Here is a 14177-nt window from a genome sequence, read left to right as displayed (position 1 = left end):
TCTTCTTTAACTCTGTTCTACTCTTTTTATTCTTTCTTTCTCTCTGTTCTCATTCTCTTTTCTTCTTCTCTTATTCTTACTCACCATGAAGGAAAATCATGGTTCTCTCTCTTATTCTCGTTATACTCTCACTAACCATCGAAGAACTCATGGTGCATGCATGTATAAGATGTACATGCAATTAATGTAAAAGAACTGCATGTTTCTTTCTTCTACTCTCTATTCTTACTAACTCAAACTCTCTCATTCTTTCTCATACTCTCTCTCTTTCTATCTCATTCTTTCTCAAGCTTTCTCATTCTCTCAGTCTCATTCTCATAATTCATAATTCATTTCTACTAACTCGCTCTTTGAATGTCACGGCCCCATCTTACCGGAGGCACGGCCGGGACTTCTCCCGCTCTACGTGACTTCTACTGATTCTCTTTCTGTCTCTCTTTCTCATAACTCTTTTCTGTTAACTTTCTGTTGTAGGTCACGGCCTCATCTTACCGGAGGCACGGCTGGGTACTCATCCCACTCTTCGTAACCCTACTCATTGTCTCTCTTTATTCTTTCTCATGTTTGCTCATTCTTTCTTACTTGCATGTCATGGCCTCATCTTACCGGAGGCACGGCTGGGTGGAGATCACAAAGCACCAACCCACTATTCGTGACTTCTACTCATTCTCTGCCGATCGGACTCGGTCATGCATGGATTCGGAACCCTTGGCCACGTGAGTGTATTCTCTCTCTCTCTGAATGTCACGGCCCCATCTAACCGGAGGCACGGCTGGGGATCACAAAGCACCCACTCTCGTGACTTTACTCATCACTCACGGGTTCCCCATCGCACAACCTACTCTATTCTCTTCTGTAGCACTTTTCTCTCTTTTATTCGCTAGTGCTTAATCTCTCTTTCTCTTTACTATTAGAGTGTTCTCATTCTCTTTACTCTCAGAGTTGCTATTCTCAACATTCTTTACTCTTTCTCACTCAAACTATTACTCATAGTATAACTTATACTCAAAATTCTCTACTCTTACTCAAGCTAATACTCATCTCTTCCTCAAGCTAGTACTCATAGTATGGCTTAACTCTTAGGGTAGTCTATTCACAAAGTTCTCTACTCTTTCTTAAGCTATACTCTTAGAGTATTTTATTCACAAAGTTCTCCACTATATCTCAAGCTATTATTCATAATGTAGCTCATACTCAACATTCTCTACTCTTTCTCAAGCTACCTCTCAAATGCACAATTAATGCATATGGATGGTTCATGCTCATTAATACACTTATGAAATGCCAAATGCCATATTGCATCAAAACAGTCATTCTGCGCAGGTCACACTCAAGAAGCCATACCTTGAGTTATACACCTCGGATTGCTACGGTTTTGGTGTCGTTTTAAAGCTTAGAGACAGGGCTACAACTTTTATGTTTTGGTCTAAACCCAGTTCAATCCGTAAGATTCCCAAAAATCACTTAGAAAGTCACGGCTGTGACAGGGCAGTTTGGTAACATGTTTTCACTTAGACATTTCATCAAACAACTCATGTGCATACAAAAACTCCTCTATAACTACAACTCTATTTCTCTTTTTAATCATCCAAAATAGGAAGAAACTCCCTTCTATGGACATAATTCCTATCATAGACGAACACTCCTCAAAAATTTGCTCAATCTCCTCCAACTTTATCTCAAATTCATCACACATCAACACTTCTCATAAAGGAAGAATATCCAACAAACACAACATGAATATTCATCTCAACTCCATTTCTCAACAAATAGACATACATCTCTACTCAATTTCTCAACAAGCATCATATATACATGCATAAAGAAAATCTCTACTCAAGGATTTCTTAAACTTTAGCTTGAGTTGGATTTACTTACCTCATACTTGAGTAGTCTTCACCAAAAACCTCTACTCTTGTTGGACCTTAGCTTTCCCTTATTTCCTAAGCATAAACTTAGTAAGAACTTAACCCTTACATAAATAAAACTCATATCTAGAGTAGAGATTCTTACCTCTTCTTGCTTAGGATCAAATCTTTGTCAAATCCCAACTCAAAACTCTCAAAAATCCCTTGGAAAATTGAGTGAGGAATTGAGAGAAAATGGGAGATGAAGAGGCGGTGGAAATGGGTGAAATGAAGGGGTTTAGTTAGCTCATATAATATACACTCTTTCCCATTTTGCCCTTACTCTTTCTTAAAAATTCCACCTTTATCCTTTAATTCTTTACAAACTCACCCCCATTCTACATTATTCTCCATGAAATTTTCTTGCATTTTACTCCCAACTTTTCCAGCTAATTAGGGGTAGAATGGTCATTTTTCCCTTAGAAAAGAATTCTCTAGAAACTCAAACAAAAACTCAGCCGGCCCTTCGCCGCGGCGAAGAATTCTCTGTCGCCCCGGTGAAGAATTACAGAACCGACACCACCATACACAAAGCCAACGTCGCCGCGGCGAAGATTGCAACTCCAAAATCAGCTAAGTCTTGATCAATTCCAGGGTAAACACTCAACCAAACCCAAAACATAACTCAACCAAGGGCCAACCAAACAACATGAATAAGATACAACCTCATTTAAGGGCAATTCAGTAAACCTTGCGGCCATAACATAAACAATGGCTATGTATCTCAAATAGGGCGTTACATCCCTCCAGGCGCGGGTTGAGCTCCCAATCAGGATTTATCTTGTTAACAATATCATTGCCCCCACCCTTCTTGCTTTGAGTTGATGCAATTTCAGTATCTTCCCATTTGAGCCTTAAAAGTTCTCTTCCAAAGAATCTTATTTTTGGGTACCGCGTTGGATCAGCTTCTTGAAAACTGAAAATAATTCGGCTACCATTCGATGAATTTGGAAAACCATTCTTGATAATCTACCAAATATCAGGAGTTGGGACATCAAGCAACATTACCAAATACCTCTTCTCGCGCAGCTCCTGTTTCAGTGACGACTCAAGAGGGAATTTTTTCTCCCCTCTCTTCCCTGTAACCTAATTCAGTACATCAGTGATAATTTTTTATTTTCCAAAATTACCAGATAAACTGTTGACGCTTGATTTTGGAAGCCAACGACTCGTACGTGCAAAGTGCTAAAAGGGCCTTAGAAATTACACGTGATGGATCCATGAAATTTGAATATGGAGCTGAGATTATATATGTTGCAGAAAACATAAATAATAGGCTAACAAGAGGGGGGGGGGGGGGGGGGGGGGGATTTATAGTGGTTCGGATGCTCAAACAAGCGACTCCTACATCCACTGTTATTTTATTGATCTCTAACTATTTCTATGATATTACCCGTAAGGCATACACAGATGAAGAAATACAATGTTTATAGAGAGAAAGAATTGAGTTCAAATCTATGGTTAGCTCTCATATGCCCAACCTCCCTCTTCAGGAAGAGAAGTGTCAATTTATACACCTAAACACTCAATGTAATGAGTGTTTTGCAAGTTGCCTTGACACATGGAAGACTCTCATCCATTCATTTCTTGAAAGGAGATAGGGTTGGTAAGAATATATTTGAGGAGATATGGGCTTGACAACTAGTATAAAAAGACATTTATTGGGCTGACATAAGCGTAACTTTTTAGGCATAACATAAACGAACATAAGCACCACAAGCAAATTGCTTCTGGACATCCGCTGTGTTATAAATCTTGAACAACATAGATTTTTTAGTAGAATCTTCAACCACAAAAATGTGAAAAGGCGAATGAGGATTGACAATAAATTCAACCAACTCCTTTGCTTTAATATCCACATCCAAACTGTCGGATTTCTTATCAGGATTTTGAACATTGCTAGCGAACCTCTTCAATGATTTTTGAACATTTAAATTACCTGACTTATCACTCAGACCATTCACTACCTTTCCCATATTTAAGAATCCGAAAATCAAATTTGAAGAGTCAGCTGTGCGAATGGAGGTGGTGGTGGGAAAAGGTGAGTGATGACCGCAAATGGAGGTTTGGACTTTTGTAGAGGAGGTGATGGTGATTCTTTGAATGGTGTCGGAAGTGATTTTGAATGCCGGGATCGATCGAAAAATGGCAAAAACCTGTCGGATCTGACATTGCTAACGTGCGCCATTCTTCTTCTCCGGCAGCCACTGTTTGGTGACCATTTTGCCCTTCCTATCAACAAAAATTACTAATAAATTTATGTTTTGGGTACTAAAATGGTATTTAAAATGTGTGTGGGTATGAATTTGTCAATGGACTATTTTTTGGGCGGGAAAATGTTGTTAACTCTTAATGGTTTCAAAAACTTAAAAAACACTCCTAATCAGTTAAATTTTGGATAAACAAATAAAGAAAATCTCTTTTTAATATTATCTAAGGGGTTAAAAAAAAAAAAAAAAAAAAAACATCACAGGATGAGTCAAAATAGTTACCCAGGGAAAAAAAAGTAGAATGCTACTGCTTCTTTTTGGCCTGAATTGATGCGTCCTTTTGTGGTGGCTATCAAACAATATATATAGTATTACTCAAACAAAGGTGGCCACCAAACAATATATATAGTATTACTCAAAATGTTTTAAATTCAAATCTCTTCTAAGGTTTTAAAACTCAACCCAAGGGGTGACCCATTCAAGTGACCGAGTAACGGGTTAACCGGTTTAACCAATGGTTTGACAGGTTTAAAATTTAGCAAACACACCCTTGATAAATACATCAGACTCTATAGTTTTAAAATCTAGCAAACACAACCCCTGGCCAAATGCAAATCGGTGATCGACTGGAAGAGCGGCGACGACACACCAAGGAGGGTAGATTGGGTGATGGGGAGGACGAATCGGCAACTGCTGGCAAGTGGAGGCATCGCCAAAAAATGGTAGATCGGTGGTGGAAGTCAAACGGTCGCGGTGGCTTTTTTTGGCGAGATGACTATGGATCTTCGTGAATGATGAGAAGGGAGCTTGGGAGAAGGTAGATTGGTGGCTGAGGAGGCTTATCGATGTCGGAGAAGGCCGATCGAAGCTGGAAATGGAAGAAAAATTGCTAGACAATGAAACATCACGCAACAGCAGGAGATGGAGCGTCACTACCCCAGAGAAAGTCAGAAGGTGGTTTTTGACAGCAAGGGAAAGTGGAAGGTCTCCAGAAAAAGGAAGGTCATCACCTATTTGCATTTGACAAGAGGGTGTGTTTGCTATATTTCAAACCTTTAAGGACTGATGGTATTAGTCAAGGGTGTGTTTGCTAGATTTCAAACTTGAAACAGTTGAAAGGGTAACCCGACCCAAAGAAGGCCCTAGGTCTCGATCCAACCAGTTAAACTAGTCGAGCCGGTCCAGATTTTAAAACCATGATCCCTTCTTGATTACTAATAAGGGTAACCACTGAAACTCTTGCTCGACCAATAATTTCAGGGTTCTGAAAGATTAATTGAGGTGCACATAAATTAATCCGAACACCCTCGGTCATAAAAATTATACATATAGTAATTCACACTAATTCAACTTTTAGTCTTCTACACTATTCTTAGGTTTAGAGACTGTAAGAAGATTATCTCGCTTCACAATAAGTGAGAATGGTTTATGGCTTCTGCCACACTAATTTCAAGCTACTTGAGTGCATTGCGATTCACTAATGTTAATAATCAAACTCATCAGAACTTCTTATCAAAATGTTGTAATACATCAAGGTTGTACAAATTTGTCTACATCAGTTCTGCATGTAGTTATGACTATATCTGAAGGGAGATTGAAATCTTCTCCCACTCACAATATTCTCTTCAGCAACGTCGTTTATTATCTTTTGCTCGGTGGATGGTCAAGACTACTGTTACAGGAGGTGCCTTCAGCTTGCTTCTGTTTCTTTGCACTGCAACTCTCTTCCTCCAATGCCTTCAATTTGTTCTTGATTGCGGCTATTTTAGCACTCCGGTTCATCTGTCCTCCACCACTACCAATAACGCCTATTTTGTTTGCATCACCTACTGCTTTGGAAGAATTTTGTGTTGTTTCTTCCAAGTACTTCTCACTTGCCAGACGAACAACCAAAGGGCGCCCACAAGCCAGTCTCCCATGCATTTTCTCCTTAGCCAATCGTGCTTCCTGCATGCTCACTTTAAATATGGAAATCAGAAATTGCTTTCAAACAAAGAGATAGAAAGCAGACAACTTACCTCTTTGGTGCTAAACTGAATAAATGCAAAGCCTCGTGGTTCTCCACGTTTCGGCCCACGAGTATGCCACAGAAAATCCTCAGCTACAATCTTCCCATAGGGAGAAAACATCTTAATCAGAGCAGCCCTGCATAATGACCACTGAATATAAATAACAACAAACAGATTAAAAAAAAAAAAAAATTCAATTTTCCCAAAAAAATCTACAGTACTTTTTTTCAATTTTTTTTTCCTCTCTTTTGGCTAGAAGCAAAGAACTCAATTAGTAATCCTTACTCCGTTATCTTCAGGTCAAGGTTTCCGATATAAAGTCTGCTTTCACTCTTCTCATCAACAAGGGCATTAGGATCCTAAATTGGTCAACACACAATACTATTCAGTAATTTGTTACTTTGACATATATAAGAAGCCTCTCTAAATTACATGAGAGATGAATTTTATGGGAAAGACCATTTCATCCTGAACTTCATCTAACTTGTTGGTTCCACAAATGAAAATATGATTTACCAAAAAAAAAGGGCAACTGTGTATTTGAGTTTATAATTGTGTAGATTTGTTGTTCAGAAACACAATTTTTAAACCTACAGAAAAGACAGAAGAAAGAATGTGAGAAACATAGGTACTAGGAGTGCAATGTGCAAAGGAAGAGGTTGAAGCAGTCTAGCAATACACTTGGTATTTGTGACACTCTTAGTTAGAATCAACTTCTAGCAAAAAGCCACTATAAAAACAAGTACAGCTCAAATGACAAAGGTACAAGAAAAACTACCACAAATTAATTATTCGTCAAAATCCTAAACAACCTAAGAGCTTGAGCGTCACTTGACAAATTTTTTACATTAACAGCATAGATCAAACCAGAAGATGATGATTTTGACATAAACAATCACCCAACAGGAACAATTATTGGGGGTCCAACAAGAAATTAAAGTTCAAGTTTAATAACATCAGCAAAATGATTAAACTCACACCAGGGAGCATGAAACAACAAGAGGAATAAAGTAAAATAGCCACAAAATATGTTAAAGTATTAGACACCAGAACCAACAATTAATTGTTAAAGACCCAAACAAAAATCCAACTTAAACACAGCAAAGAAATGCGTCAATATGATAATCAATACCGAAAAAGAAGTCGAAGAAAAGGAATATTAAGAATGTGCACAATCCGTTAATATTGGTGGTTCCAAGATAAAAAAATTTACCATAAACTGCAAGCAGATATGCAAAGAATAATCGTCGGTAGCTCACGAGCACAAAAAAGCTCCAGAAACTTCAGAGAATCAAAATCTGAAGAATCCTGCAATCAAACAAATTTTCATTTTACTAAAGGCAAAACCACACCAACCAAATAATTCCTTAGTCCACATTACATTTCCTCTACGATTGACCCTTTGAGCCAGAATCAAATGCTCAAACATAATTAATCTGGAACCTAAGTAAAATAGATATTGTAGAAACTCTTAAAAAAATTCTTTAAAAAATCCAAAGAAATACTTAACACTTCACATAAGATATGAATATCGGCTATTGCCACTGTAAAGAACCGTACACAATGAATTATTGTTTCTATCCGTGATAACTTCGTAAAAACAAAAATGGTCGGTCTATAATTATCCTTAACCTAAAGGGATTAATACAATCAATAAAATACTAACATAATGAAACGCAAATTTATTGCAGAATTTAACTTAATAATTACTGGAATAGCTTACAAATTAAGATCCTCTGAGCTTGAAAGTTGATGAGGGGCTCTTTGATCTTGAATAGAACGAGATTCAGAGGGTCAAAGACCTTGCGAGAGCGAGCCAGCCGAGACAAAACGTTAATGTAGAGCTTTCACATTTTCTGTGAAGCATAAACGACATCGTGTTAACAGTGATATCATTTTGGACTGAATTGGGTTTGCGTTTCTAAGGACTTGTGGCCCATACAATAGTAAATGCTGTATCTGGTCCATTTATATTAGACGATTGCTAAAAGGCCTCCACTAATTTTCTAAATATCCCCATTTTAAATTTAATTATCATTAAAATTAAAATTAAATAAAAATGGGGATATTTAAATAAGATTAAGGTTTATTAGTAAATAAATGTGTATTACAAGTTAATGATGAAAAAAATGTAAATCCAATCCATCAGTTAGAAAATAACACTCAACACTCACCAACCAGACTGAGAATAAAATTTCAACAAATTTGGTCCACAAGCATAAACTAATGTCCATTGGACCCCTGCATAAAAAAGTCTAATTGAGACAACAAAGTGTTAGACAGAGCATAAGAATATAATCCAATTGTTGCTTCCCAACAAGGGTCTTGTTGTTCTCCATTTTCTAAAACCCATCAAGACAATGGCAATTTGCCAATTTCAAATCACCAATTTGAAAATAAAAACGTTTCAAACACAGCCGAATTGTTGATTGATTTAGAATGGATACTGAAATGAATGGTGCTAGTTGTAACCCATTATACAAGTACCCAAAAAAAGGAGATGCCAACTATAGCCTAGGTCGCAGTTTCTGTGAAAATTCCCATATATGATATGAATTCATAAATTCAAACCAACTCTTGGATAATCGAGTGATTTGACATGAACTCTTAAGTGTATTATTCAAGAGGTATTTAGTTCAAATTCCTCCTCGATTGTTAATAGGGGTGATCAATGCTATTAGAACTCTTACTCGGCCAATAATTCTAGGATTTCGAATGATTAGTTGAAGTACGTGGTATACTGACCCGAACACCCCCAATCATTAAAAAAAAAAAAAAAAAAATTTGAGAAATTCAATTAAAAGCTTTTGTAATTGCATAACAAAGTGTCAAAAGTTTATGCAATCAAATTATGTAGTAATCATAGATCAATTAACATTAATTAGTATGTAACAATCTTGTTATGGTAGGATTTCAATTTTGATTTTGTTCATGTTTCGCACTCAGTAGTAGTATATTGGAAAGCGACCTAACCCCGTCATTCATATCCACTTGCCAAAACATATGCAAACACAACACGTTTTGGAGGTAAGAGATTGGTTAGATTTATACCAAGAAAATTAAACACCCTTTAAGTCTAAGCATGTGAAAACTTATGATAAATTAAGACAAGCAAGTTTTGACATTTTTAGCTAAAAATAATTAATTAAATAGGATATTTACCTTAAAACTTCCACCTCATAAAAATCTTCTAATAACCAACCCTTAGGTGGTCGAATAGTTTAATAGAGATTTTTTAGTATATTATTCAAGAGGTCCTAAGTTTGAATCCATACTCAATTATTAATAAAGTAGTCATTGAAACTCTTATCCAACTATCTGATTGATAGTTTTTGGATCTCAAATAATTAGTTAAGGTGCACGTAAATTGGTCCAAACAACTCGTTTATTTAAAAAAAAAAAAAAAACTTCTAATTGGGTCCAACAACGTGATTACCTCTGAACTCATGTTAAATTAAAACTAGGCAAGATTTGACATTTTGACCTTATTTTACACAAAAATATATGATTAAATGGACACGGTAAAAATGCTAATAATTATATCAAATAATTAATCTTAGCCGTGAATTAAATTAATTTAATAAACAAATAAAACGAGTGAAGTTTTCCTCCACGGCTCCACCACACACAAATCTCTCTTCATTCTTCAGCAATTAACACTCCCGTTTCATACAGTTACTCACTTCCCTTTATCTTATAACGCTCTTATGTTTTGTCTGAAGCCAACCCAGAAACATTCACCTCCTTCAATGGACTTCATTTTCTCTTTATCTTTAACTCTCTTTTGTTCTCTCCTCCATTTCTCAGCATCGTCTTTCATTCCTCCTGACAACTACCTCATCAACTGTGGATCAACCTCAAATACTTCTCTTTACAACCGTCTCTTCACTCCTGATGCTTCTTCTAAATCTGTTTCTCTCTCAAAAGACAACTCCGTTTCACTCACAAACCACAACCCATCTCCAAATTCTCCTTTTATATACCATACGGCTAGAGTTTTCACCTCTGACTTTAGCTACAAGTTTAACATCAAGAATAACGGGACTCATTTGGTACGTTTCCATTTCTCGCCATTTGCTTCTCGAGATTTTGATTTAACTTCCCCAACTGCAAAGTTTAGTGTTTTTGTTAATGGGTTGTCTACGCTTAAAGTTTTTAATACTCAAGTTGTGGTGCTTAGAGAGTTTATTGTGAAAGTAGAAGGTGATGTGCTTGAGATTATGTTTAGGCCTGTTAGTGGTTCGAGTTTTGGGTTTGTTAATGCAATTGAAGTTTTTTCAGCTCCTAATGACTTTATTTTAGATGTTGGAGCTAAGCTGATTAGTGATAGTGGGGCTATTCAAGAGTACAGGAATCTTTCTTCACAGGTTTTAGAGACTATTCATAGGATTAATGTTGGAGGTTCGGAACTAACCCCTTTTAATGATACTTTGTGGAGGACTTGGATCCCTGATGATGAATTCCTTGTTTTGAAATCTGCTGCAAAGCGTGTAGTCACCACTCACACACCGAACTACCAAAAGGGTGGCTCAACTCGAGAGATTGCGCCCGATAATGTTTACATGACTGCACAAGAGATGAATAGGGATTATCAAACTATTGGTGCAAGATTTAACATCTCATGGGATTTTCCTGTGGGCTTGAGTAGTGTTCGACACTTAATTCGACTGCATTTTTGTGATTTTGTTAGTTCTTCTCTTAATCAACTCTACTTTAATGTGTTCATTAATGAATACTCTGCCTATGACCCTGTTGATTTGTCGGTAATGACATTCCATGAGCTTTCATCTCCACTTTACATAGACTTTGTTGCGAAGTCGGATGATTCTGGGGTTATACGTGTAAGTGTTGGGCCTTCAATTTTGAGTACTTCTTCAAATATTAATGCTATTTTGAATGGAGTAGAGATCATGAGGATGGTAAATGTTGTTGGTACGGCTGGTTCAGAAACTGGAACCAAAAAAACTTGGATTGTGGTGGGTTCAGTTGTTGGAGGCTTCATCATATTGTGTTTAGTTGCAGTTGTAGTTCTGCTCTCATGTAAATGCAAGAAGAAGAAACCAAAACCAAGACCTGCAGAAAGTGTAGGCTGGACCCCTTTACGTGTTTATGGAGGCAGCTCACACAGTAGAATGTCTGAAGGGACTGTCAATGCATCTCCAGGGACAAATGGATATCACGGCTTAAGAATCCCTTTTGCTGATATACAACAGGCGACGAACAATTTTGAAAAGAGTCTAATTATTGGTTCTGGTGGATTTGGTATGGTTTACAAGGGGGTTCTTAGAGACAATACAAAAGTTGCTGTTAAAAGAGGTGTGCCAGGATCTAGGCAGGGACTACCAGAATTCCAGACTGAAATAACTGTCTTGTCCAAGATTCGTCAACGCCATCTTGTTTCTCTTGTTGGTTATTGTGAAGAACAGTCAGAAATGATACTGGTATATGAATACATGGAAAAGGGGCCACTGAAGAAACATTTATATGGTTCGGGAATATGTACACCTTTATCTTGGAAACAGAGGCTTGAAATATGCATTGGTGCGGCTAGAGGCATTCATTACCTTCATACAGGTTCAGCACAAGGAATCATCCATCGTGACATTAAATCTACCAATATCTTGCTTGATGAAAATAATGTAGCCAAGGTTGCTGATTTTGGTCTTTCAAGATCTGGCCCATGTCTCGATGAAACACATGTCAGTACCGGAGTGAAAGGTAGTTTTGGATATCTCGATCCAGAGTATTTCCGAAGGCAGCAGCTTACAGACAAATCAGATGTTTATTCATTTGGTGTTTTGCTTTTCGAAGTTCTTTGTGCTAGACCTGCTGTTGATCCATCGCTTTCTAGGGAACAAGTGAATTTAGCAGAGTGGGCAATGCAATGGCAGACGAAGGGAATGCTCGAGCAAATTGTTGATCCTCAAATTATTGGAAAGATCAGTCCTGCCTCTTTAAAAAAATTAGGAGAAACGGCAGAGAAATGTTTAGCTGAATATGGTGTCGATAGGCCAACTATGGGTGATGTCTTGTGGAATTTGGAGTATACGCTTCAGCTTCAAGATTCTGCTGGACCATCAAGAGAACCGCATGAAGACAGCAATACAAATGCACCAGAGCTACCAACACCTGAAATTGATCCCCAAGTTCCATCTACAAGCGTACGAGTGGAGCGAGATGATGGCAGCTCAGACTTGAGAACAAGCCAAGTCTTTTCCCAGTTGATGACCAATGAAGGCAGATAATTAATACATGCATACGAGGTTCCCTCTGTAGTGACACTTTCAAGGACTTACTCAAATTATCTTGGATCGAGGTACTAATTTGAAGTTCGGTCTTCTCTTTAAATTTTTAATCAAGCACAGTTGTATCTTGACTTTCACGTAGGTTTCTTAAAAATGTTTAGGCTATTAGATGAGTTAAAAAGATGCTGTGTTATCTTTCAAGATTTTTTTTTCTTCTATGTAGCTAAGAAGATACTGCGTTAATGATAATAAACCTGTAATTGTTTAGAATTAAGCACACATATTGCTGTTGCCACAACTTGTCTATCTGAATGAGGCCTAAACTTTCTTTTCCTCTCCTCTTTCTAAACTGCTTGGTTTGTTGATTAAGAGCTTGAGGGATATTTATGAATGTAACATCTTTTTCTGGTAGCATACAAAGCTAGCTTCATTGAAAAGGAAAATTAACTTGACAAATATGAGAGAGAGCCCAAAGAAAAAGATCCATTGTAAAAGAAACTAATTATGGCAAGTTTGAAAAACTTAAAGCTTCCCATGATGACTCATTATATGCTAAAGGTAAATTCATTTATAACTTTCATATTTAAGACGCAGCGGAAAGTTTTCTGCATGTGCAACTTTCAATCTTTCACATGCACCCGGTTGATCTTAGAGAAGCAAAATGCTTGAATGAGATATTTTCTTTCTTTTTATTTTGCTCACTGTTTACTTTATCAGCCACATGGGTGACACCAATGGCTGAAATGGTTATGATGAAGCCAAAATGTCAACTATAGAAAGTTTGTTATCTTTTTTCTTTTTTTTTTATCTTGAGGCCGACCATTTATCTTGTTATATTCAATTATTCATACAAACTTGTCACGACACGTATCTACAATCTGGAGACTTCTTCACGGTAGACGGTCATATCTTCTTCTGGTTTAGGTCAAGTAGATCGGTCAAGAATATGAAGCTAAAAATGTCTTCCTATGCTTACATCAGTGTGACTTTCACATGATGCATGACACAGGAAAAGAAAAATAATCCTAAAGATGAAGCAATTCCACTAGAATATATAGGAATACTGCTGTCTCTGAAAAGGGTTGCTTGAATTGAATGGAGACTGCAATCAACCAAGAGAGTTGAGCACTTGAGACTTTAATATTATTGATTGCATAAGTGGGGATGAACAGGGCAGTGTTTTTGGTCAGCTAATAAAATTCGTATGGATGATACAGAGTTTCGATTTCTTAATAAATTCCATTGGCTGTGACTCTGAGTGTCTGACCCACCACCAAATTTAGAATAAAGATGCCTTCTGTTCATGCACCTTTCGTATTATCTCTGCAAATCTTATCTCCCCAGGAACTATAGTGAAGAAAACCAAAGAATTAATTCTGTTTGAGTTTCTCCTTAAAATTAAAACTTTTTTTTTTTTAATTTGAGATGTTCATACCAGTTTACACACGTAATTTTTTTTAAAAAAAAAAAAAACCTTTCTGTTATGTTGTTATTAACTTAAGTGCAGTAACAGCAAAGAACCAAAGAATACAGTAGCCATTAATTTGTTTAAGCATAGCTTGTTTGGTTAGTTTCAGTGGTGCTGCATTATCTCTAAAACTAAAAAACAAAAAAGGAAATCGACTTCTCTGAAAGCGGTCGGTGGCTTAACAAAATCCCATGCGTTATTCTTTTGTGTATTACTATTGGTTGCCGCAGTCGGACAAAATTAAGGATATTTTTTGTTATAAAAAAAGCTTCTAATCCTAAATATCTTAAACTGACCATACAGCATACACCATCTTTAGCCTCAAGATCCTAGAATTC

The 14177-nt window shown here is 36.9% G+C and overlaps 2 protein-coding genes across 4 annotated transcripts; one reads left to right on the top strand and one right to left on the bottom strand.

The window, feature by feature from the left end:
* Nucleotides 1-5561: 5561 nt before the first annotated feature.
* On the bottom strand, nucleotides 5562-7977 carry LOC116133487 (probable RNA-binding protein 18). Of its 3 annotated transcripts, XM_031419198.1 has the most exons (6): nucleotides 7850-7977; nucleotides 7340-7434; nucleotides 6643-6716; nucleotides 6412-6485; nucleotides 6136-6262; nucleotides 5562-6064 (listed from the first exon to the last, which is right to left on the bottom strand). In XM_031419198.1, the coding sequence occupies exons 5-6, from the start codon at nucleotides 6244-6246 to the stop codon at nucleotides 5759-5761; spliced, it is 417 nt and encodes a 138-aa protein (XP_031275058.1). In that variant the 5' UTR covers nucleotides 6247-6262; nucleotides 6412-6485; nucleotides 6643-6716; nucleotides 7340-7434; nucleotides 7850-7977; the 3' UTR covers nucleotides 5562-5758. The 3 variants fall into 3 exon arrangements, with proteins under 3 accessions (XP_031275058.1, XP_031275052.1, XP_031275066.1); XM_031419192.1 differs by lacking the exon at nucleotides 6643-6716; XM_031419206.1 differs by lacking the exons at nucleotides 6412-6485; nucleotides 6643-6716.
* A 1819-nt stretch (nucleotides 7978-9796) lies between these two features.
* Nucleotides 9797-12721, top strand: LOC116133475 (probable receptor-like protein kinase At5g24010). The gene has a single exon (XM_031419184.1). The coding sequence runs from the start codon at nucleotides 9834-9836 to the stop codon at nucleotides 12369-12371; it is 2538 nt and encodes an 845-aa protein (XP_031275044.1). The 5' UTR covers nucleotides 9797-9833; the 3' UTR covers nucleotides 12372-12721.
* Nucleotides 12722-14177: the final 1456 nt, after the last annotated feature.

This window comes from Pistacia vera, unplaced genomic scaffold (assembly GCF_008641045.1).
Source record: "Pistacia vera cultivar Batoury unplaced genomic scaffold, PisVer_v2 Contig108, whole genome shotgun sequence".
In the NCBI taxonomy this organism is placed as follows: domain Eukaryota; kingdom Viridiplantae; phylum Streptophyta; class Magnoliopsida; order Sapindales; family Anacardiaceae; genus Pistacia; species Pistacia vera.
Note: the sequence above shows the minus strand (reverse complement) of the source record. Positions and strands in the feature narration are given on the sequence as shown.